This window comes from Lissotriton helveticus, chromosome 11, assembly GCF_964261635.1.
Source record: "Lissotriton helveticus chromosome 11, aLisHel1.1, whole genome shotgun sequence".
In the NCBI taxonomy this organism is placed as follows: Eukaryota; Metazoa; Chordata; class Amphibia; order Caudata; family Salamandridae; genus Lissotriton; species Lissotriton helveticus.
The window spans coordinates 944,355,992-944,379,534 of NC_136072.1; the positions used below are offsets into that span (position 1 = coordinate 944,355,992).

Genomic DNA, 23,543 nt, shown 5'->3' on the forward strand with positions numbered 1-23,543 from the left:
GTAAAGCGCTTTGATACCCGATACCTTCGGGTCAAGTTCGCGCTATATAAAACTCTGTAAAAAAAAAAAATTTACGAATGGGGCATTACGTGCCGTATCACAACTTTTGTGGGATTGGGCCTGTTGATAGCTAAAGGAGATATGGCTAAGCATTGATGTTCTCAGGAAGATCCCTTCCTTGGGGGAGAGGACGAGAGGACGAGAGGCATGGACTATTGTGGTAAAAGGAAAGAACCAGTGTACGCAGCAAAGGGCTGTTTAAACAAACATCCTGAAATTTGGTGGGGGTGGGGGTACAATTCACAATTAGCTTAAGTTTGCGAATCAAAAACTGCCTAAGGAAGTAATGTTTAAAGAAATGGTCAACCCAATAAACCCTTGTAGGCTTGGGCAAAATGTATGATCAATACACACCATTTGCTGTATTGCACACAATTGGTGCACTTGAGAAGTTGTCCCGCTGGACACTTGTGAGTTTGATTCCTTTGAACTTACTCACTAATTAGTGTGAAATAATGTTTAACTATGTATAACAACAAGCTAAATCCCTTGTAGACTTTTCTGTGTATTGATCGTAAGGAAGTAATGTGCATTGCTCCATCTGACTTACAGATATTGGTCAACTGGGGTGAAAATAATCATGCTGAATGTAGTGGTGTAATTCGGCCTCTGTTATGGCATGTTATGGAACAGAAAAACCCAATAAAAAGTGTTTAGAAAAAAAAGAAATATGTGGTTACCAACAGTTCGGTGATGTCAACAGACAATGGAATAGGAATTATTTATTTATTTATTTTCCCCTATTCTGTCTGTCGCTTCTCCCCCACCCCTCCCTCCACCCTCCACCCTTACCTGCACGGACCGCCCCTGGTTACCAACCCTATTTGAGCATGTATCTGAGTTTTTCTGTACACCTTTCTATGGAAATTTCGGCAGGTTTGACTTGCCTGCATTTGTCAGGAAAATGGCTGAGCTGCCATGTTCAGTGCAAAATTCCTGTTGGGAGAGGGATTAAAATTCATCATTTTACTAGGTATTTTATACAATGACACAACACCAAATCAATTTTTTAAAGAGCTGCTTTAAGGTTGTAAGCATCATGTAGACAGAAAGGAAATAGTGGCACACCATATACAATGATACAGTTGATAAAAGTTAATTGCTCTGGCTTTGGGACCAGAAACATTTATGGGTGTTTCAACAGAAGGGTGGGTTTCAGAGATATATAGTGTGCTTTCTTCAAAAATACTTTTTAAAAAAAACATATCACAGATATGTTGTTATTCATACAGAGTGAATGACCCTTCTCAATCACACAGTCGCAGAACTAATAACAGGAGACTATGGGGTGATTTAAAGTTTGGCGGATAGGGTACTCCATTGCAAATGCTGCGAACTACCCAACTGATGGTCTGCACGCCCTGTTTAGGATTGGGAGGACTGTCAGCGTTCCGTCAATACAGCACATGTTGACTCCATCTACGGAAAGCTTCCTCTGACGGCCCGACGGAGGTGGGACCATAAGAGGAAGGGCATTACAACATCTGCCCTAATTGGGATGGATGGTGTGCTGTCCTTTTTATGTTTGTCACCACCAAGTAAAGACTGGCCACGTGGGCCTGAAAAAACACTAGCAATGACTCACACACCCAAGGAAAAAATCCCTGGATGTGGGGAGGGCAGGGTCATTAGTTTTAGGTTTTTAATAGCAAACTGCCACCTTAGCAGTTTGTTTTACAAAATCAAACAAAAAGTTTGTCAACATTTGGTGGCCAACCATCAAAAATGATGGCGGCTGTCTACCAAACCTTTTGCATCTTTATAGGATCTGCAATGACAATGGTCACTGTCAAGATACAGAGATCACTGCTGGGCCATCTGTGATCTCGAAATATGGCAGCTGGTAGTTTTAGGGCGGCAGACGTAATGCCCTCAGCCATTCTCACAGATGGAGTACCCAGGGGCGGCTTCTCTGCAATGGCAGAGGAGCGCTGCCCCACTGGCTCAGAGCCAGCAGCAAAAAAATAAAACAATATTTTATTATAATTTTATTTTTAGCCGCTGGCTTAGCTATACTGTGCAGGGTGAGGCCAGGGCATGGAAAGGGGAAGGAGGAATGTTATGTGCACTCCCTAAGTGTGCGTATGTGTTTGGCCTGCCGTCTCAGGCTGACCAAAACACACACACGCACTTAGGTTTCTCTAACCTGGCTGTATTGAACAGCTGGGTTAGAGAAACCCCACAGACTCCCTGACCTGAGCGCAGCGTCTTTCCAGCCGCTCAGGCCAATCCCTCTGCTGTGATTGGACAGGGAGTCTGTGAGTCACAGTGTCTGCTGGGACAACCAAGTCCCAGCACGACACAGGAGGCGGTCGGCTGCAGGTAAAGTTAACTTACATTTTTAAAAGATGATCTTATAGTACCTCCTCCTCCGTGCCCTATCCCCCCTGCCCCACCACTTTTTGCATGTGGCGGCAGCCACTGGGAGTACCACCTGCCAAACACTAAATGTGGCCCTAACCCTATTCTCTTTATTATTTATTCTTTATTACCTTTATTATGTACTAGCAGCCCGTCCCGACATTGTCCGGGTATGAAATAGAATGTGTGTAATGTGTGTATTTGGCAAGGGCAATTTATTTTGAAATCTCGCGGTAGAAACAATTTTTGTTTCATTAGAATAGGGACGGAGAAGGCCCAGCTGCAGCCCTGGTTGATGTTAGCAGGCGCGTGTAATTGGTGTAGTGATCCGCTGCCTGAGCCCGGCTACAGCCCTGGTTGATGTTAGCAGGCACGTGTAATGTTGTTGAATGAGAGAGTTATCAGCCGCGGGTGAATCCGTTTAATGAGAGAGTTGAGTGACAGCGAGTAGGAGAGGCTGCAGTAATTGTCCCCGCAGACACGCTCATTTGCGTGTTCCCCCGTTTGAGGCCCAGATGCAGGCCTGTTTGATGTTAGCAGGCGCGTGTTCCCCCGCTTGAGGCCCAGCTGCAGCCCTGGTTGATGTTATCAGGCGCTTGTAAATAGTGTACTGATCCGCCGCCTGAGCCCGGCTAGAGCCCTGGTTGATGGTAGCAGGCGCGTGTAATTTCGTTGAATGAGAGAGTTCAGTAACAGTGCGCAGGAGAGGCTGCAGTAACGTTACTTACCAGGCCTCCAGGTGAACGCGTTTGTCACTCCCCCAGCACACGGCCACAACAGACGATCTTCTGATTAATGTACGACCCACATGGCATGAAGGGCGGAACGTAGCACACGCCCCCAGCGTTTCTCACGCCCCAGCATGCCCCTTGATGCGCCGCAATTGCGTTCACATGGCATGAAGGCCGAACACACGCCCCCAGCGTTTCTCAAGCCCCCAGCGTGTTACGCCCCCAGCGTGCCCCTTGATGCTGCGCAGCAACGTAATTGGCGCTTGTATGTACGACTCACATGGCATGAAAGGCGGACACACGCCCCCAGAGTTTGTCACACCCCCAGCACACGCCCACAGCCCACGATGTGATGGCCGTCCCACACGCCCCCAGCGTTAGTCACGCCCCCAGGCCACGCCCACAGCACAACTCAGACACGCCCACAAGGGACTACTTTGCTGGCACGGTTCTTTTACCTTTTAAATGTATAGAGGAGTAGGCCAAATGGCTAAGGCGCTCGACCTCAGACCTGGGGATCCGGGTTCGAGTCTTGGTAATGACACCAAACATCCTGTGATTCTGGGCAAATCACTTAATCTCCCCGTGCCTAAAAATTAATGTGTGTCCTCATGTAACGTAACTGGTGCTATGTAAAGCGCTCTGATACCTGATTCAGTTCGGGTCAAGTTCGCGCTATATAAAACTCTGAAAAAAATATATATAGTGGCCGTCTGCATAGGCTATGTCCTTCTGCTGCAACTGGCCTTTCCAACGCTGTATTGGGTGTTGTGATTGGTGCTGTTGTTACTGAGATTACCCGCCTCAAAGGTTTGGGCTCTCTCTTTATAATATTAGTATGGATTTTCATTTTCCAGCACAATACATTTTATTTAGATACAGAGACAGCTACTGCCTTTGCAGTTTTTGCTGCAGAGTCTGGTGTCAGGTAGTTTTCAAGCTGATGCTTTTTCATGTTTGCTGCATAAGTGTGATCTCTCATTTGATGTTTTGTTTTCCTTACTCGCAGGGCCTGTGGCAGCAGCGAGACGGACAGTGAGGCTGGGGACTTAATGGATCAACAGTACGAGGAGATGAACAACAAATTAAACTCTGTCACAGACCCCACAGGATTCTTAAGAATGGTCAGCAGGAACAACCTCTTCAACAGGTAAGAAAGCAGATTAACAAATGTACAAATACTCTTATCTGGATAAACAATAAACAATGTGACAAGTCACTGATAAAGCGGTAAAAAAGGGGGTTGTGATGGATGGAGCATCTGAACCAATCAAACACTCACACCCAGTCAACAGATCTGGGTTTAATCCATCACCGTTCTTAAGCCCACTCTGCCACCCCAGTTCAGACACGACCAAGGAAACCTCATTTTCCGAAACGCGTAGAGTGCTGCCATTAAAATTACCTTTTCAGCAGTTTGGTGCCGTGGCTCTAAATACTTTATTGGATTAACGGCAGTAGAGTCCACTTGTGATTCAAGGCCCATGTTGTACATGTCATGCAGTGGTTGCAGCAAGGTCCTGTCATCAACCATTTTCCCTTACCTGTCAAACTGTGTAGAACCTGATAGCTTGATCACACAAAGTGGACACTAAAAGAACACATTTAAGGCATGGTATCTACTGCAGGTTGGGGCTGTCTGGTGGCTTACATAGTTGGTAAGCAGGAAGAGCAGAATGTTACCAACTATACAGTGGTAAATGGTGGTTTGTTAGTGGAACTTTTAAGGAATGTCCTAAGTCTGAAAGGAAATATAGAAGTTTTTTTTTACATATGTACAGTAAATAAAAAGCACAACATAAGACAGTAACATAACCCAAAGCACATTAACAACATGGCAAAAACATATCAACGCAAGGTATTACAAAAACAACCAGAATAATGCAACCCGAGACACATCACCACCACAACAAAGTGCAACACAATACAACAACACACCAACACAACAATACAACATTCAAATACAAAACACCAGAAAAATAACACAGCAGCACAACACAAATTAACCCACAAGCATACATGATCAAAAGCATAATGATCGAACAGAACAAAGCACAGAAAAACAGCAAATACACCACCCCATTATTACACAATAATACCAAAATGCATACTTTTACCACACCTCGACAGCTGGTCACAGAGCAACACAAACTACAGCACAATAGGAGCAAAATACACTAGCAACACACCACACTACAGCACAAACACAACACGACACAAAGACAACACAAATGAACATGTATGCTGTTTTGTTGCTTGTGGTCATTTTGTTGTCATTGGACTACTGTTGTTTTGTTGCATTTGATTGGTCCGTTGTGTTTTTGTTTTGTATATTATGTTATTGTTGCACTATTGTGTTGTTTTGTTTCGTTGTGTTATTCAGTTTTTCTGTAATTGGTCTGGTTGGAACATTTTTGCTGAGGTTGCTTGTGCCCTGGATACCTCGAGATGAGTTAAAAACAGTATATAACGTTTTCTTTATAGTAGCATAGCTTCCAAGTTTGCAGTGTACTTATGTGTGACATTTCTGTGTTATCAGTATGAATTGTGTGACATTTCACTATTGTAATATTGACAATAACGCGAGTGGAACAAAGCAGTCATGTCCATGTAATTGATACATTTCACATATGGCTACATCTTTATCACTCTGATGCTCCATGAGCTGCCTTAACACTGCTGTAACTCTCGTGCAGTGCTTACGCTATGCCTGCCAGATACCTTTTATAATAGGGTCCTACTGAAAACTTTAAACATTTGCTGCACCAGCATAAACAATGTAAATGCAGTAATTTTGCAAAGGGAAAAACAAGTTGTGGGCTAACAGTCTGAGATTAGACCTACCAGACTTCCATGACATTCCATAATAGTAACACTTTTTATATGCAGCGCTTACTAACAGTGGAAGTTCAGTACGAAGCATTGTATGAAAAGTAAGTTACTAGTATAGTGAAAGCTTCTCCAAGTAGCTTGTAGCTGAAATAGCTCGCTTGATTGGAGAAAGACGTCAGTCCCTACTAAATTGTTATTACTGTTTGTATACAAAAAGTGAAAAGCATTTATTGAAGATGAAAATGTGTGAATTTTTAGAATTCATAAGCTGATGTCTGGAGGCTGAATTTCCAAAATATATTTAAACCTGATATTTGACTGATAAATCATGGGGAATTAGGGAGAGATATTGCCAATATTATTTCCTCGATGCCAGGGACATTGCAGTTATGTTTTAAACACTTAGAGGCACTTCACACTGACAAAGGTTTTTTTGCATCACTGCTTGCAGCCATGGCTGTTGAACAGTCTGTAATCTTGCATAGGGTGGTCACTAACATCTTATCTGAAGTGGTCACTATTACAACATTTATAATGGCAGCTCGGGATGCTTTTCTTTGAACATAGGTAGCTCTTATTTGAGAGAAGGTTGGAGCTCCTGGTATAGTGTTATGGTCCTTTTCCAAATTACAATGTTGTTCTGTTTACGGCTAGTGCTGCACAACGTACATCCCTCATTGATGTATGTAACGTTTGTCTCATGAGTAAGTGAAAAGAATGTTGTGCAGTCACGTTTTGGAAATAGTTATGTTTACTCATATCCATAAAGTATCCATAAAGGCTTTTGTTTATCTCCACCAGTGCCCATTCTCCTAGGAGTTGCTGATGAGAAGTGCAATCCTAATGTTAAGTGCACTCTGGAATAAAGACAGATTAAAACGTGACCCGGGGCACTCCTCCTAAAGATCTGTAGCTGTCTGCCCCTGGTACTCCCCCGCTGTACTGGGCTGCACCTTGCCACTCCCATCCGAGACTGTCACAGACTGCTCTCCTAGGCTGACCTGACTGCCTTTTCTCCATGCCCTGTCTCAGCCATTCCACCTGAGACTGTCACAGACTGCTCTCCTAGGCTGACCTGATTGCCTCTTCTCCATGCACTTTCTCAGCCATTCCACCTGAGACTGTCACAGACTGCTCTCCTGGGCTGACCTGATTGTCTCTTCTCCATGACTTGTCTCAGCCATCTTCCCATCTGAGACTGTCACAGACTGCTTTCCTGGGCTGACCTAACTCTCTTTTCCCCTGCCTGTCTAAGCCATCTGGCCATCTGAGACTATTACATGCTGCTCCACTGGGCTGAATTGACTGCCTCTTTCCAACTCCCCAGACCGTGTCAGCCATCTTCGTATCTGAGACTGTCGCAAGCCAAGGACATCATAAGGATCTTGGGGGGCCCTGGGCCAAACATATTTTTGGGGCGCCTGTGCTGAACAGCTTTACATTTATGATCAGATTTCAGCCTTTTCACACCCTCTTCATCCAGGTGACCGACACTGCACAGGCAGACTGGTCCAAATTCTAAATGACTTTCTATCTAATATTCAGAGATAGTTCTGTGTGTTTTCAATGTTGTTATATAGCAGCAGCTCACTAGTATTTTTGCACACAATCTCTGCGACCAAGGCCCTCGTTTGATCTAAATGGAACATTTGCACGGTGTTGAAAAACAAAAATGTTTTCTGTGCAAAATATCTGTAAGAAAGTCACACACATGTGTTAAAAACACATTAAAGGAACATTTTATGTAAAACAAATCTATGTTTAGGAATCATTCAAGGTCATCAGGGCAGGACTTTGTGAAGAACAGAGCCAGATCTCTCAGGGGGCCCCCTGAAAGGCTGGGGCCCTGGGCCTGAGTCCACTTCGCCCATGCCTTAAAACGCTTCTCTCTTGAGCTGACCTGTCTGCCTCTTCACCATGGCCTGTCTCAGCCGTGTTCCTGACTCAAGCTTTCCGGATGCACTACTCCTGTCTGAGTCTTTGGACTCTGGATTGTAGTATCACACATATACTTGACGTCGTTGGAGCTATGGGAGGTGGACCTATTTGACAAAGCTGCTATTGAGCTGACAGTGTTACAAGTGAGGTTCTTGGCCCAAATTGTATACGTTTAAATCATTGGAAAACTTGCCATGTGGGGCACACCAGTGGTACTAAGGAGCCAGACTGAAAAAAACACAAGTGCAGTAAAGACAAGATGAAACCTTTCACATGGTGAACCAAGAATAATTTAAGGAGGAAATTCAGATTTTTAAATGAAAATCTTATGTGCTCATTCAGGTCAGTTTCCACAGCTGTGCAACAGATCACAGGCTGACATCTTGCAGAAGCCACCCGCGACACAGGTGTCTGAACTGACTAAGCTGTCTCATTTTAATTGCAAGTCAGGATTAAGGGTTTGGCCTATGAGATAGAGGGGTATCAGTCCGAGCAGTGACATAATGAAACTTGAGGGAGCCCCCCTGCAAAGTAGATGCATGTGTCCCCCCTATGCTCCGGACCCAGTCCTGAGCTCTCAAGACGAGGCACCTGCTAGAGCCGGAGAGGGCCCCCGGAGCTCGGGCTCCCCACCCCACATGGGCTACGAGGGCTTTTGTTACATCACTGAGCCTGTGTGATAGTCCCACACTATCTGCACTTTCTCCGACTTGTGCAGGATGTGATGCTTGTGGAGACTTCACGTTCAAATGAACCTCAGGTTATATTGAAGTCCTGTGAGGGGTAGGTACGATACCTAGCAAACCTTGGCGCATAACATCCATGAATTATCTCTCTATAAATCAATCACCTCATCTTGTATAGCCCTGTCAATTGACCCACATTGTGTGACAATGTCAGGCCCCTGCCAGGATTCCAGACAAATACTAAAATGCGTTAGTCTGACCCTAGATGCGTGACTCTTAGCCGGGCTGTGTTAAAGTTGTGTTTTCTAATTGCTGACTCTAAGCAGCCAAAAGCTAGTGTTGTTCCTTAAAAGTTCTTTATCTCTACACAGCTTTTCTATAGTATGGTAATTATTTGATCGCACGTGGTGGATATTGTATAGCTTTGTTTTTGCTTGTCAGGTGTGCCCGCATTGTTTGCTGTGCATTTTTTTATTCAGCGTCAATGAGTAAAGGATTGCTGCCAGGCCTACTTCCCTTTCTGCTGTGCTCCTTTTTTAGCTTGGTCTTTTTAATAAACCGAGGCCCTTGTTTCCTTTCATTATGTGGTTGTCATGTTGACAAACGTCTGTTTGCCTTCCCTTGAAGGCCAGGCATTACAGTAGAGTCGTAGAAAGAGATGACTTGGACAGGCGCCAGACGATTTGCCATATAGAGGCTTCCAGCTGCTTCGTAAGGGGCGATGTGTTCAGGGAAATTTGTTTCATAGTGTTATGTAATGTCAACTCTGGTGTAGGGAGCACTTGGTGTTATTTTATTTTACTTGGTTGTCTTCATGACAGCACAATTTGCATGGAGCAGGACAACAGGGGCCACATTAATTTAATGCAGGGTCCCCATTTGCATCTAGTGCACTCCACACACACCTGGCACAAGTTAGAACTGTGTCACATATAAAAAAAATGAAATGAGCTGCCCTCAGTGAAGGAACAAACTCATGACTGCACTTGAAGAATGCAGCTTTAAAAGGCAGTGCTGCAGGTTAAAATTGCTGGTCCACCTTTCAGTGCAAGTTGATCAGCCTGTTTTTGCTAGGGGGAAGAGAAAAACCTGCAGGTAAGTGCAATCCGTAACAACACCTGCCTGAACCCTTATATTCCCCAATGGACATACACTGGAGGCACACTGATTGTGCCAGGCTTTTATGTATCAGACAATCAGTGTACCCTGACAGGCTGCTCTGTGGCTTTGACAGTATCTGTTTAGTCTCTTTACTGTTGATTACTTTGCTCCCAATTTTAGGCTGCATCCATAAAGGGGCCTGTCAATGGCAGGGTGATGAAGTCCTAGGCCTCAGTCGGAACTTAGTGTTGGCAGGGAACCGCCGGGCAATTGTTGTCGGTGAGAAGAGCTGGTCGATGGTTAGAACTTCACATTGGTGGGAAATGCAGGGTAGTTGTCAACGCGAAGACCTCCATGCGGGAGACGTTTGTGGTCTGGAAGGTCTTGTCGGCAGTTGGATGCAGGTACTGCGTTTGCCTCAGTCAAGATCACTCACATTCAAGACCAGGGGCCAGAGCCTGTGTTTTTTTGCCTGGAGTCCTGTTCTTGTAGGTGTAAGGTTGGGGGAGTATAATCTAACTCCAGACAAGGGTCCAGGACCTGGAGGGGGTAGTGCATGGACATTAGGACTCCCTCCAACAGAGGCCGACAGCAGGTCCCAAGCAGGATCAGTTGGTGCTGGTCATGTGGGCAGTTGAAGAGAAAGGACTCTGGAAGCTTGTTGTGTCCTTGTAGCTCAAACAGGAGGTCAGCCAACTGACCCTTAGAGTCACCTTTGGGTTTCTTGGTTTGAGGCAAGCAAGTCTATTCTTCCTTCAGGTTTTGGACAGAAGGGCAGTCCTTCTAAGCCTCCACTGGTTGAGGAATGCCATGGAGAGGTTATTAGTATTATTATTATTATTATGGCGGATTTATAGAGCGCATGGCTGCCCTGGGCTTCCCAGCGTTAATGATCAGTTACAAGCGTAGAGTGGGGAGTTCAAAGATACTGCTTATACAGCCACGTTTTAATTTGCTTCTGAAATTGCAATTCATTGTCGAGTTTTCTACATTCTGATGGAATGGAGTTCCAAAGTTTGGGAGCTAGATGTGAAAAAGCTCTACCTCCCCATCTTTCTCTTTTGACCTTTGTTTGTATCAGGCGATCTGCTGTACTGCACCGCAGCTGTCTGAGTAGTATGTATGGCGAAATGAGCTTCTTGATTTTCCCTGGACCTTTGTCATGACGTGCTTTGTGTGTGATGATTAGTGTTTTAAATTTTATTCTTGCCTCTATTGGGAACCAATGTAACTTAACTAGGTGTTTATTTACCGGCTCCCGATTGGGGATATTACAAAGAAGTCTACCCGCTGCGTTTTGTACTGTCTGCAGCTTTCGTGTAACCTCTTTAGGTGCACCAAGGAACAGTGAATTTCCATAATCCAGTCGGGAAGTGACTAGAAAGTGGATCACTGTCTTCCTTAAGTGGGTTGGCACTCTATCCAGAATTTTCCTGATGCTTCTTAGTAGGCCAAAACATGTAGCCGCTACCTTAATGGCTTGAGTCCGCATTGATAGATCGGATTCTAACCAAAGCCTAGGCTTTTAATAGTATCTGCTGCCATAGGTATCTTACCTAAGCTCTCTGGCCAGGCTAACCTGGGGCTGGGTATTAATTTGTTTCCTAAATATAGAATCTCTGTTTTTTCTGCATTTAGCTTTAGGCAGCTTTTTGTCATCCTCTTTAACTTTCAACAAGCAAGGTGACAGCGTCTCTGCGTCTGTTTTATTTTTTGGGTCTAATGATATCACTAATTGGGTATCATCGGCGTAGGAGGTCATAGATATGTTAAACTCTTGTACAATATCTGCAAGGGGTTCCATATAAACATTAAAAAGGGTCGGGCTCAAGGCCGATCCCTGGGGCACCCCGTACTCTAGGTTCATAATTTCCGAGCGGGTGAATTTTCTTGAACTTGGAGGTTCTTTTGTTCAGGAAATATTGCAGCCATTTGTATCCCAATATTGGCTAGCCTTCTACCTAGTATACGGTGATCCACTGTATCAAAGGCGGCGCTCAAATCCAGCAGGAGAAGCACAGTGGATTTCCCCTTGTCTAGAGTTTGTCTAAGTTCTTCTACCACAACCAGAAGTGCAGACTCCATACTGTGTTGTGCTCGGAAGCTTATCTGGGTGGGATGAAGACACTGGTTGCTTTCCAGAAAATTAGACAGATGCCTGTTCACGTGTTTTTCTAGAAGTTTGCCTGCATATGGTAACAGGGATATTGGTCGAACATTTCCCAGCTGTCCCGGATCTGCGCTGGCTTTCTTCAATAGGGGCTTTATTATTGCATGTTCCATGCTCCTGGGACTTCTCCTGATTCTAGTGATTGGTTCAGTATTGTCACTAGCTTTGGTGTAATGACCGGTGTGACGGCTTTAAGAATGTTTTGTGGAGCTGGATCTAACGGGAGCCAGATACCACCCTTTCCATCAGTTCTGTAGCCTCTTGCAACTCCAGAGGGGGGAACTGTGTCAGCATTGGTCCAGAAGCTGACTCTTTATCTTCATCCTCCTCTGGGGGAGTATCTCTCCCGTTCTTGAAGTTACTATATATATTCGTTATTTTCGAGAGAAAGTGTGTGGCCAGTTCATTACATCTCTCTACCGATGTTTCCATGGGACTAGAGGTTAAATTCACCTTGGATAGTATTTTAATTACTTGGAATAGTTCTTTTGAGGAATTTTGAGCGTTGTTTATTTTTTCCTCAAAGAATCTTGAGAGGTTCTGGGGTTGTCACTTGTATACCCAGTGCCGGTCTGTGTATGGGGGACACCCCTTTGTCTCACCCTAATCTGGTAATGGTCAGTTCTTCCCTTTCCCCTGAGTTTGGATCCAGTCTGTCTAGGGAAATGAAGGTCAGGGAGGCCCAGATATGGGATGCATTTGCCAGTGACAGGGTAGGCATCTTCAGTAGTCAGGAAGAGACTTGTTACAGTTCTCAAGCTACCCTTCGAAGCGCAGGAATGGCTGAGCACAGCGGCCCAGACCATTCTGCTCAGCATACGAAAATCCTTCTCCACACCTAAGTCCCTTTTGTCCCCTGTCTGGAAAGAATATACATCACACGACAGTACAGCCATTATCAGTCATGTGACACTGGACACTGGAAGAAAGGCACATTTGGTTTAGGCAGAAAAATGGCAACTTTGTAAAAGTGGCATTTTCTAAATAGTTATTTAAAATCAGACTTTACCATTGAAGAGGATTTTAAGTTACAATTCAAATGAGTGGAAAGAGGTATCTCTCTATGTGTTCCTGAAGTTATATTGTAAAAATTGCTTTGGGGTGCTTTAATTGAAGTTCAACATTATGTTAGATGTTTTGAGTTTACACAATAGCTCCCAATGCTGTCAAAATTGCCTGACCTATTCTTTACCAGCTTTTGTCCTATGGAAATATAAGCATTCCGTTTTTAGATCAGTGATGCAATGATTGTCCAAAGTTCAAGTTTCAAAGTGAATGTGCTATTTCATACGTATGTGTACCACACGTCCTGTAGAAAGCTACCCAACCTACAGAGAATATTGCTGTTGACAATAGGCAGTCAGTGTTCTTTTAAAAAAAAAATGAAAATCTCTTCAAGCGAGCACCACATGCTCTTCAGCCTGTTAGTACCAGGTTGAAACATATGTTTTGTAAATCCTTTTGCTTTGCTTAAGCCCATATCATACATCAGTTTCATTTAAGCATTTTATCTTGAGGATGATTGATATCCCTTGCACAATGATTCTCAGCCACAAAATAGATTAAAAGATTGGATAAAAAGCCTGATATTCCTATATCTCAAAAGTAAAGCATTCTGTGTGCCATTTGATAGAAATTGCAGTCTACAAATCAAGCAGTTCTCATCCTACATTAGGAGGAATTCATTTATGAATCCAGATGAGGAACAAATCCTGCTTGGATCCAATACAAGATTCTTTGGTTGAGCTCCAAAATAAAGAAGATTACCATCAATAGTTTTCAATGAACTAACATGATATTTTGAGCTTGTTCTCAAGTGAATTAGTACTACAAGTGTATTCTATATTCCAGGTTTGGCATTTGGTTGAAAGGTATGGAAAGGGTCAAACCAAAAGATTTGTTTGTAAGAGAGCAGTGTCTAAAATTGTAGTTGCCTCCTTGTGGGTTTTGTTGATTTTCACTTCCCTATGTATTTAAATCTGTTAATCTGTTTCTGCAGTGATTGATTGATTAATGTATTAGTTTTGTATAGTGCTCTTGTATGTAAGGTATGGGGCACTTTACAATATAACGTGAACAATAATGCAGGTGTCTTACACTGAATGATGTAAACGCATATTCTCATTAGACAAAAGGAAGGTAAATTGAGAATGCTCTCATGTGATGAAAGTAAGGTAGATAGAGCAGGCTAAATTGAGGAAGTAGAAGGCGGGCTAGAGGGAAGACGGAGGAGGAGTTAAGTCAACACGATTAGACAACAGATAACAGAATACTCAAGTAACAAGGAACTCTGTGGGGAACAGCAAGTGCTGGCAGGGGATGGTGCAAACAGAAATATCTAAAAGGCAATAAGTAGGAATAAAAGCAAATTATCTTACAGACCAGTTTTTTCCTGCCTGTGTCAAATGAATCCATCTCTTCTTCAGGTACCAGTGGCCAGGAGATTGTAGAATCTTTGGAACATTGTGTTTGTGTGTTACTGATGTATGTTCTTGCTTGTGTTGCTGTAAAGTACCTACAAGCAGATTGTCTCTTCTACTAGAAGTACCAAAATCTAAAAGAGAAGGTTTTGAGGCCAGCCTTAGGTTTTTCAAGCAGCTACATAGTGGGATCTGATACTAGAAAACATTATACAAAACCCTAAAATTCTGTCCTTCAAAAACATTCGAAGACTTAGCTGTTAAGGTTACATTTTCCCTACTACATATCACTCCTCCTCCTTAATGCCTATCTAAAGTGTCTTTGATGCACTTGTATTTGGATCTAACCCTTTATAGCAGCTGGCATACTTGATTGTAACGTGCTATTTTGCCTTAATGGCTAGGTTCACACTCCTCAAATGAAAAATAAATAAAACTAAACATACATTTTTCCCAATTGACTATCTATGAACATTATTCCGGTGGTATGTATACCATTGAAACCCATATGTTAAGGAAGCCTTCTTACATTTCCATCTTCAATAAGACGACTAAGCAATTTGGTGGGTAAGGTGAACATGGTTTTGCTGCACTGTTCCACCTTTAAATTGGATAGATATTTTACATAGTAACAGATGTTCATCAATAGGAAAATTGTTGGAAACATGGATGCAAAATGCATGCATTCATAAATGCTACGCAGGACTTTGGATTGTAAAGTGCTATTTTGCCTTAATAACTAGGTTCACACTCCACAAATGAAAAATAAATACAACTAAATATGATGTTTTTAAATTTACTATCTCATAAAATTTATTTCAATGGTATGTAAACTATTAAAACCCATTTTAAGGAAACGTTTTTACATTTCCCTCTTCAGCAAGAAGAGTTAGCAGTTTGGTTCGTAAAGTGAACATGGTTTTGCTCGACTTGACATTAGATAGATATTTTACATAGTAACAGATGCTCATCAATAAGAACATTTTTGAAAACATGGGAGCAAAATGCATGCATTTTTAAATGCTATGCAGACCTTTGGAGGGCTTGCATTGCAAATCTTAAAGGAGTAATCTACATCTTAAAACTACACTGACTGATTACACATTCATTTCTGTATTTCAGTCAAACATTCTACACAGAAATGATTCCTTTCTAAATTCTTAGAAAACCAGTGCTTAATTTGAGCTTGTGGTTTCCGGTGCTCAGTTATGGCACTTAATTAACACTGGCGTTTGATCACCAGTTAAGGACACATTCATTTTTGGTAGTCAAAGGGTGATTAAGTGATTCGCCCAGAATCACAGAATGTTGAGCTGATGCAGAGACTTGAACCTGGTTACCCAGCTCCGAAATTGGCAGCTCTGTCCATTACGCCACATTCTCTTCCCACTTGTAGGGTTCTGTGTTAGGCAGAGCTAAGAAGAGAAATGGGCTCGTTGAAGCTGCCTCCTGGCGAGAGCCCTTGCAGATATACAAATTAACCACTATTAAGAAAACACATATACACTCAAGATATATGCTTACACACATACACAAACACGCACATACGAGTACATAATCTAGGAACTTAAAACAAAACAAAAAAGCATTCTTAAAACCAATAAGTTTGAATTTAATGTGGATACACATGGAAACAGAGACAGATGCAATTGCAGTTTGCAGGGATTAGCACATCAAAGTCAGTCCTTTTGGCTTTACTAGTGCTTATTTAAGAATCCATCATTAGATGACAGCAATCTCAGCCAAGTACACACGCTCCACCCCAGAAGAAATATCCAGTGACATAGGTTTAATGCCGAACACACCCTGTTTGGCAAGATAACCAGTAGATTTTCATACTTGAACCAGCAAGGCCTCGGCCAGGGAACCCACCTCTGAACACCACACACCCAGTGTGTCTCACCTTGCTGCCTATATTGAAATTGTCTATTCAAGTGAATCGCTTTCCTGTTTTTTGGAGATAAGTACCTACGTACCAACCATAGTTGACTTGGTTTTATCAGCTATAGTGGATTAAAAGCATTATAGTAAACTGGTCACGGAGCACCTCTTCAGTCTCCCTAGGATAGCTGCCTACTTTACTTATCATTATTGTTGGCAAAGAGAATATGAACATTCAGTAATGATTAGGAAAAAAGCAAACTGAGGTCCTTTCAATGATATCCAAGACAAGAGTGTTTTGTCCCTTTAAAAATCCTTTAATGGACTTCTTTCTGCTAGGAACATTTGTGAACTAAAATCCTATTTGTTCTCCCTCATGATTCTTTTGGTAATTGTTTTAGCACAGATACTGTGGGATTGAACAGTGTGGTCCCTAAAGCAACTTTTTCAATTAGAGCCATGGCTTCCTGCCCGAACGCCTTCCGGTTTAGCCATTCTCACCATAGATGCATTGTATCTGCACTTGGCTTCATCCCTGCCAGCATGAGTCTTTGCATAGTGAATTCTTACGAGAGTCTAATCTGTATGAAATTGAAAATTATGTTGCATTACCTTATCTTTTCTCAAGATGGAGGATATATGCATGGTGCCAAAGACATTCTAGCTTTTCGTTTCTGCTACTTTATGCACACAATTTTGTTTCTCCTTGTTTAAATGGTAGTCACTGAGAGTACAGCAGAATGGTACAGTACATGGTGATATACATAGTCCCATGTTGCACCCCCAGATAGGTAGAATGTAGTCATTTTGAATGCCTCTGAGCACTTTACGAGTGAGAATATGCTTTCAACCTTGAACTGATGCATGCGGTTATGTGTATAAGGCAGATGCAGTACCACTGGATGCTCTCTTTGGGTCTGGAAGCGTGTGCCTTCTTTCATACACTCTACGGTCTGCCTCGCCCTGAGTGGCGCTACAATGTACTTCACACCTGATCCTATGACTTTGACTTAGTCAATGACCTATGCCTGCTCTCAACATCAATATTTGTTTGTTGTTCATATATGCTCATATTTATCCTTTTGTGATGTCATGATACTTTGTTCCTCTTTTTACTCCAGTATCTTGCATATCACTGTTGTTGCTATGGACCTACTGGCCTAACTCTATTGGTCCGGGATCATCTGTAAAGCGCTCTGATACCCGCCTGGGTCTTATCAGCGCTATATAAAACTTTATGTAAAAAAATACACCAGAAACGATGAAAGTACGAACAGCGACAAACATGGCTAAGGTATTGCCATTCAGTTTCCTGTCAGCAGACCGTTCCATAACCCTGTACGCACAACTCATCAGTTGCCAAACTCCTTGACGCAGGCATGGTCAATGCCATCTTCTTGGCGTAGATCCCAGCTGATGCGCAGGGAGCTTGTATTCCAGCCCGGCGGTTCAAAAGACGGATAAGTAGGAAGGAAACTATGTTAAAAAGCATCTCACATAAAACTTAAACTGTTATGGCTGTTTTCAGTTTTACAAGTGCTGTAATAAGTCTGAAAGAATGTATCCTTGCGTCATTTAATTTCATCACAGTCATATTAATTTATGTTTCCTTTTTTTTTACAATCCCTATGCACAGTCAGTTGTCTCGGCGTGGATCTGAAATGTTTGGACTTTATGTTCCTTTATATGCTCCAAGTCTTGTAGGACTTTAGATTTCATGTTTGAAGGTGAAGCCTTGGCTAGGAACTCCATTCAATAAATTATACTGAGCAAGAGGGACTTAATCATGGTAATTAAAGGCATTGGAGTGTTCTGTCACCAGTTTCCCTATAAGGTTACATAATTATAAGGATACTTGTCTCATTGGGATTACCTATTTGATAGGGGGTTCCTCCGTTGCTTGTGGTGCCATATCTTCAGAGGCAGAGCTGGTACCCTGCCCACCCTGAGTGGGGGTGAGTGTCTAAAAAGTGTCAGCGCTCCGTCCATCATCTCCTTGTGTTTGCTTTGTTCACCCTTCGTTGGCAGGGTATGCCCTGACATGGGTCCCTTGCTGACTTTGCCACTGGATTCAAGCTAGCCTGGCTGATGAGGGGTGTTACCCAGAACTCAGTCCCAGGATCCTTGTGTTTACCTGCCCACCCAGATCACGGATTTAAACAATTCCTGATGATCGGACCATGGTGGTCTGTGCTGGCCATGTATTAGAAAATTGACTGATGAGGCTCTTTGCAAATGGTGAGCTTTGAACTGTGACTTCATAAGTTGTCACATATCCAGTCGTGGTGATGTGTCCGTATTGCAGACCTGATAGTGATGTCACCAGGAGCAGCCCATGCAGGTAAGCACCCCACCCCTCTTCCCTACACCGGACGCTCCTGGAAGTCACATGGGTTTTGTACTGTGAGGTTTTCATGGAATCATTCAGATACTTTGGTATGGATGAAGCACATTTAGTAGAAGGTCTGTGGATACCAACAATGCAGCAGAGACCTGACCTATATTGTCTTCTGCCAGAGGGACTGTAGCAGACTCCCATTGTGAAGGCTTGCGGAGGGATTCCTTTGATGACCGTAGGGAAGGGTTTGGGTAGAGCTCATACTCTTGCAGTGATCTGTCGCCTTACATTTGATGGCATTACCCCTGTCAGTAGTGAAGTCTCTTTGCAAAGGTCACCCTGCTTCTTCTCTCCAATTCTCACTGAATATCAGATATAGATGCAGGTGTTAAATGAACTTAGATGTATAGCCACTGCAAGTGCTATTGTTTCCAGATACCACAAGGCGTGAATGGCAAGACAGCAAACACGAGGAAGGATGGGGGCTGGATTAGTAGGGTAAGGCCCTCCGGGCAGTAGAAGCGGGTCATAAAAAAGGAGATATTGGTACGGATAAATAAACAAATTGTTGGGGTAGGAGGAGTTGTAGAATATATGTGGTTAGTGTTGTTGAAACATCAGTGCATTGCAGTGGTGGCAAGGAGAACGGATTCATAAACAGCTCTGAAAATGCAAGTGAGACTCGAGGGAAATAAGAAAAGTGTAGAAAGGACAGTAAGTTAGGAGCTTCTGAAACCTGGCAGATCCAGCTAGACTGCAGTGTAACCACAGGAAAGTAAAGCAGTTGCACATCACTTGAATAAGTGTAGCTGCAACATAGTGACCCTTACTCCCTTTTTATGCAAACACCATATAATGAGAATTTAATTATAGGGGGGAAAAAGCATGTAATAGCGCATGGCATTTTCTCGGGGGCCAAAAAAGCACAGTTTGAGTTGTGCCTGAGGGCCGCATAATATACGCAATGGTACTTTCCACTCCAACTCACTTTGTATTTAAAATAAAATGGCAAATTAGCCATGTTTAAAATAAAACACAGCATAATACCAAAAAAGTGGATTTTCCACAACTTTTATTTACTATTCTGTCTGGAATTGGAAATAAAAAGAAAATAAATGCTCACCTCCTTTTGTAGGCTCAATGATCCATTTTTATTATGTGCCTATAAAATGTCACGACTGCCAAGTCATGGTACCTTTTTTTACATTATTTTCTGCCATGCTGTGTAAACACCATGGCTAAAAGTCATTGTCAAAGCCTTTAAGTGCTGGCACAGCAACCCCAGCCACCTAAGAGAATTAAAGGTTCAGATGACCTTGACTGGTTAAGCAAGTAGCACTGAATCCAGGTGTGTAAAGGGCCAGAAGCAATATGTCTGTGTCTATATAAAGGGTTTAACCAGTAAAATATTGTGAAAAATGCCAATAGGTCTAATAAATGAGGCCTATTGGCTTTTTCAATGCTTGTTCGGTTAAGGTGTCTGTGTTACATTTTATATACAGTTATATGTAGGTTAAATACCCCATTTTAGCTACAGATTATTTTGCTCTTTTTAGCTATCTGACTGACCGCCTCCCCACACTCACTGACCAGTCATACTCACAATCACAGTTCTAACACTTTTGTTTGCACTTTTCAGGTATGAGTAGGGCTGCCTTGCAGAAAGTACAAGCTAGACTGTGTGTAGAAACAATCCCCATTAGCAAAATAGCACTAAACATATCCTTAGAATATTGTTTTTTCGTTTCTGGGCTTTGTTTTTACAGCCATTTCCGTCTTTTTTATGAGCAGGTTAACCCTGCTCATAAAACAAGCTTCACTAACTAAAGAAAGTAAGTCCAGCATTATTAAACGATGTTGCTTGGCTAACACCAGCAACAAAGAAAACGGCACTTGAGCAGCTTCTTTGCTGCAACTCTCGGCTTACCAGGGGGCTGTACTTTGAGAACTACTATAATAGAGTGTTGCTTTGTATTTTTAAGTAAACACAGCTTCATTGTCATGTATATGAGAGAGCGCAAACAGACCTAAATGTATGAGTGCATCACACTTACCTGTAGTAAGCACAAATCATGAGGAGAAATGCCATGAGTGCTAGTAGTATCTGCAATTATATTCTGAATGTATAGCTAATGTAGAGATTTAAGTAGAAGTGGAACTAATACAGAAATGTGTGACACTATATGATTTTATTAGATGTGATTATTCCTGAATCCATGTCGTGTAGCTGTTAAAATGTAAGATGGCATGTGGTTAAACGCAGAATGTGGTAGGCCTCAGGGCCAGAGCTAGAAGGTGTTTCTTTTCACGACATAGATTGCACTAATGTTTTGGTCATTGCATTAATGGGCCATGATGTATAGATGTGTTTACTGAATAATAGAATAAGAGTATTAACATGCTTTAATTAATGAAGAAGTTGAATGCTATAATTATTATGAGAAATGCTGTAGGCCTGAAATGTTTTAACATTGATTTACACGTACTGGTCTGGGCCGAGAAATGTTGCGAAACTTTTTGGAAGTCTATGAGAGTTGGGATCTTGGCTGCAGATGTCTGTCTGCAAGAGAAAAGGGGGGATCCAATTATAAATAATATGAATAGAGGTCTGTTCAGAAGACGGCCCAGACATGGAGGAGGGTTCCGGAATGTTTTAAGGGGTATCAGCGGGCCGGAGAAGAGTCTGAGAAGCAAGGTCAACTCCAACGTATGAGGCCCAATACAAAGCAGCATGGAAAAAGCCAGAAGCTACACCACGTGAGGGGCGTCTCACGAGGGGCGTCTCAAATGTTGTTGACTGTTTTGTATTAGGGACAGCACCCCTGGGTGGAGTTAGAGCAGATGCCTGAGGACCCTTTAGAGAGCGGATGGGTAGGCAGAGAGGGGTCATGACTGGAGAACTATAGGTTTTCACCAAGAGACTAAGAGTGAGTGACTTCCCTTGGGGGTCATTCACTGCTGACACCTTTTGTTAGGTTGAGACTTGGTTAAGTAGGGATACCATCTAGAGCAGGGTAGGGACAGCCTAACCTGTGTGTTTTTCCTCCAACTTAAATGAAGGAGAGATCTCAATATGCGTCAATGCTGATAGCTTTATTATTCTTAGAACTTGTGCTGGTAATTTCCGTTGCTCGTCTGAGGGCTTTCAGAGAGCACATGTATGTAGTTGGACCTGTGTATCTCGTGAATCTCATTCTGAGATGCCTGTATTTGCAGCTTATCCTAACCTTACAATAAACTTTTGAAAGCTAGAAGTTGTTTGTGATCTTTTGGAGCGGGGTCCTTATTGGGTGAACTAACTTGGTAAGAGATGCACTTTCTTCCCTCAATGACAGGCAACAAAGGTTCAGTCGACCAGATCGAGGTTTAGATCAATAGTGATAAGGTATCGATCAAAATCTCGCCCTTCCAGTTGGTAGCTATAGAGGATGGTTGCCTTCTTGAGGACGGTGACCTAGGCCAGGTTAGCTTACCCCAAGGCCCCTAGAGATCGATGATCGGAAGAATCGCCCGCCGAAGAAGATCCGGATGACGTGAGACAGAAAAAGCAGCAGTATCGGTCGAGAGTGAGTATAAAGGGTCATGCGTGTTAGATTGCGGTGTTTTTGTATTGTATCTATGTTGTAATGTCTGGCGGAGTTGAATGTCTGTAGAGTGACTGTGGAACAGGTTGTGAGCGCGCGCAACCGGTGGAAATCTTAAGTTCAAGGAGAGCTTAAGTGGTTCGGGTGTATCGGACACCCAGAGTAATTGTCAACTAGTGTGAAGGGGGTCATGAGGTACCATTGATCACCCGAAAGACCGAGATAGGGGGAACGTAAGAGTGAGTGCGTGAGTAACGGACGCTGGTCGGAGGTTACTGTGTGTGTAAGCAACCTATCAGAGAGACGATAGACATTTCGTCAGTTGTGTTGACAATTACATATAGACTGTGGACGTACAGTCGAGGGAAGTGACCGCTTGGTCGGAAGTAGTCATTTTTCGGTGTATGAATGGGACGCATGCATGACCGGGAGACGAGTTGAGAAAGGAGGGGTGCTGCTGCGAAGCGGAGAAAAGTGACGTCAGGAAGTGTCGCGCTGTGATTGGCCGACCGGAGAAAGACCGCGCTGTGATAGGCCAGCTAGCAAAGACGTCAGAAAGTGGCGAGCTGGGATTGGCCGACCGGAGAAAGACCGCGCTGCGATAGGCCAAGTTAGCAAAGCCGCGCCAGGATTGGTGGATTGTCATCAGGAAGTAAACAGAGTAGCGAGGCTGGATATTGTGCGTATAATTATGAAGTGTTTTAAATGGCTGAGAGCGGCGTTTAAAAAAGAGAAGCGGGGATCGGATGAAGGGGAAGAAGCCCCGCCGGAGGGTACGCCGGCTCGTTACATGGCAGTGAATGTTGGGCTGCATACGATCCTTTGGATAACAGAGTGGAGTAAGATTACGGAAGGAAATGAGGAATTGACGTTCCCGAAGTACGGGACGTTCAGATTAGAGGTGTTACATCGATTAAAATCAGTCATGACCTCAATGAGACCCTTGCCTAGACCGACCCAGTTTGAAGCCCTTGATGCATGGATTAGGGCAGCGCATGTAAAGAATATGAACAGACGACAAGAAAGGGTGAAACGATCGGTAAGGGCAGTACAGGATGCCAGATGGGATGCGGATGCTAAAAGATGGAGAGTGCATAACATGGAAGTCAATAAACTGTACCCAGTGTTAGAGGTGCCCGGAAATAAAAGCCCCCTAGAAGAAGATGATGAGAGCGAAACAGAGGACAGCCTGATAAACAGATTATTGACAGACAGGCCACCCCCGTATAATAGAGCAGGGGGAGAGGTCGAGCATAGTGAAAGAGAAAAGGGGGGCAATGCAGGAGAGCATGGACCGCTTCCCAGTTCAGAGTGGGATCCTGAGGCAAAGAAAGAGCTGTCCCAGCCTAGTCAGGTGCAACAGGTAGTCGGGAGGTTTGTGGTACAAAGAGCGCCGGAAACGGAGTGCGCCACATCCTACGCATTACCAGATGCACTACAG

The 23,543-nt window shown here is 43.3% G+C and overlaps 1 protein-coding gene across 2 annotated transcripts in view; it reads left to right on the forward strand.

The window, feature by feature from the left end:
* Positions 1–23,543, forward strand: part of TTC28 (tetratricopeptide repeat domain 28) — a 1,211,014-nt gene that overhangs the window by 958,438 nt on the left and 229,033 nt on the right. For both annotated transcript variants that reach the window (XM_078667293.1, XM_078667294.1), the window contains exon 12: positions 4,162–4,302. In XM_078667293.1, the coding sequence (XP_078523419.1) occupies positions 4,162–4,302 (141 nt within the window). The remainder of the gene's footprint in view (positions 1–4,161; positions 4,303–23,543) is intronic.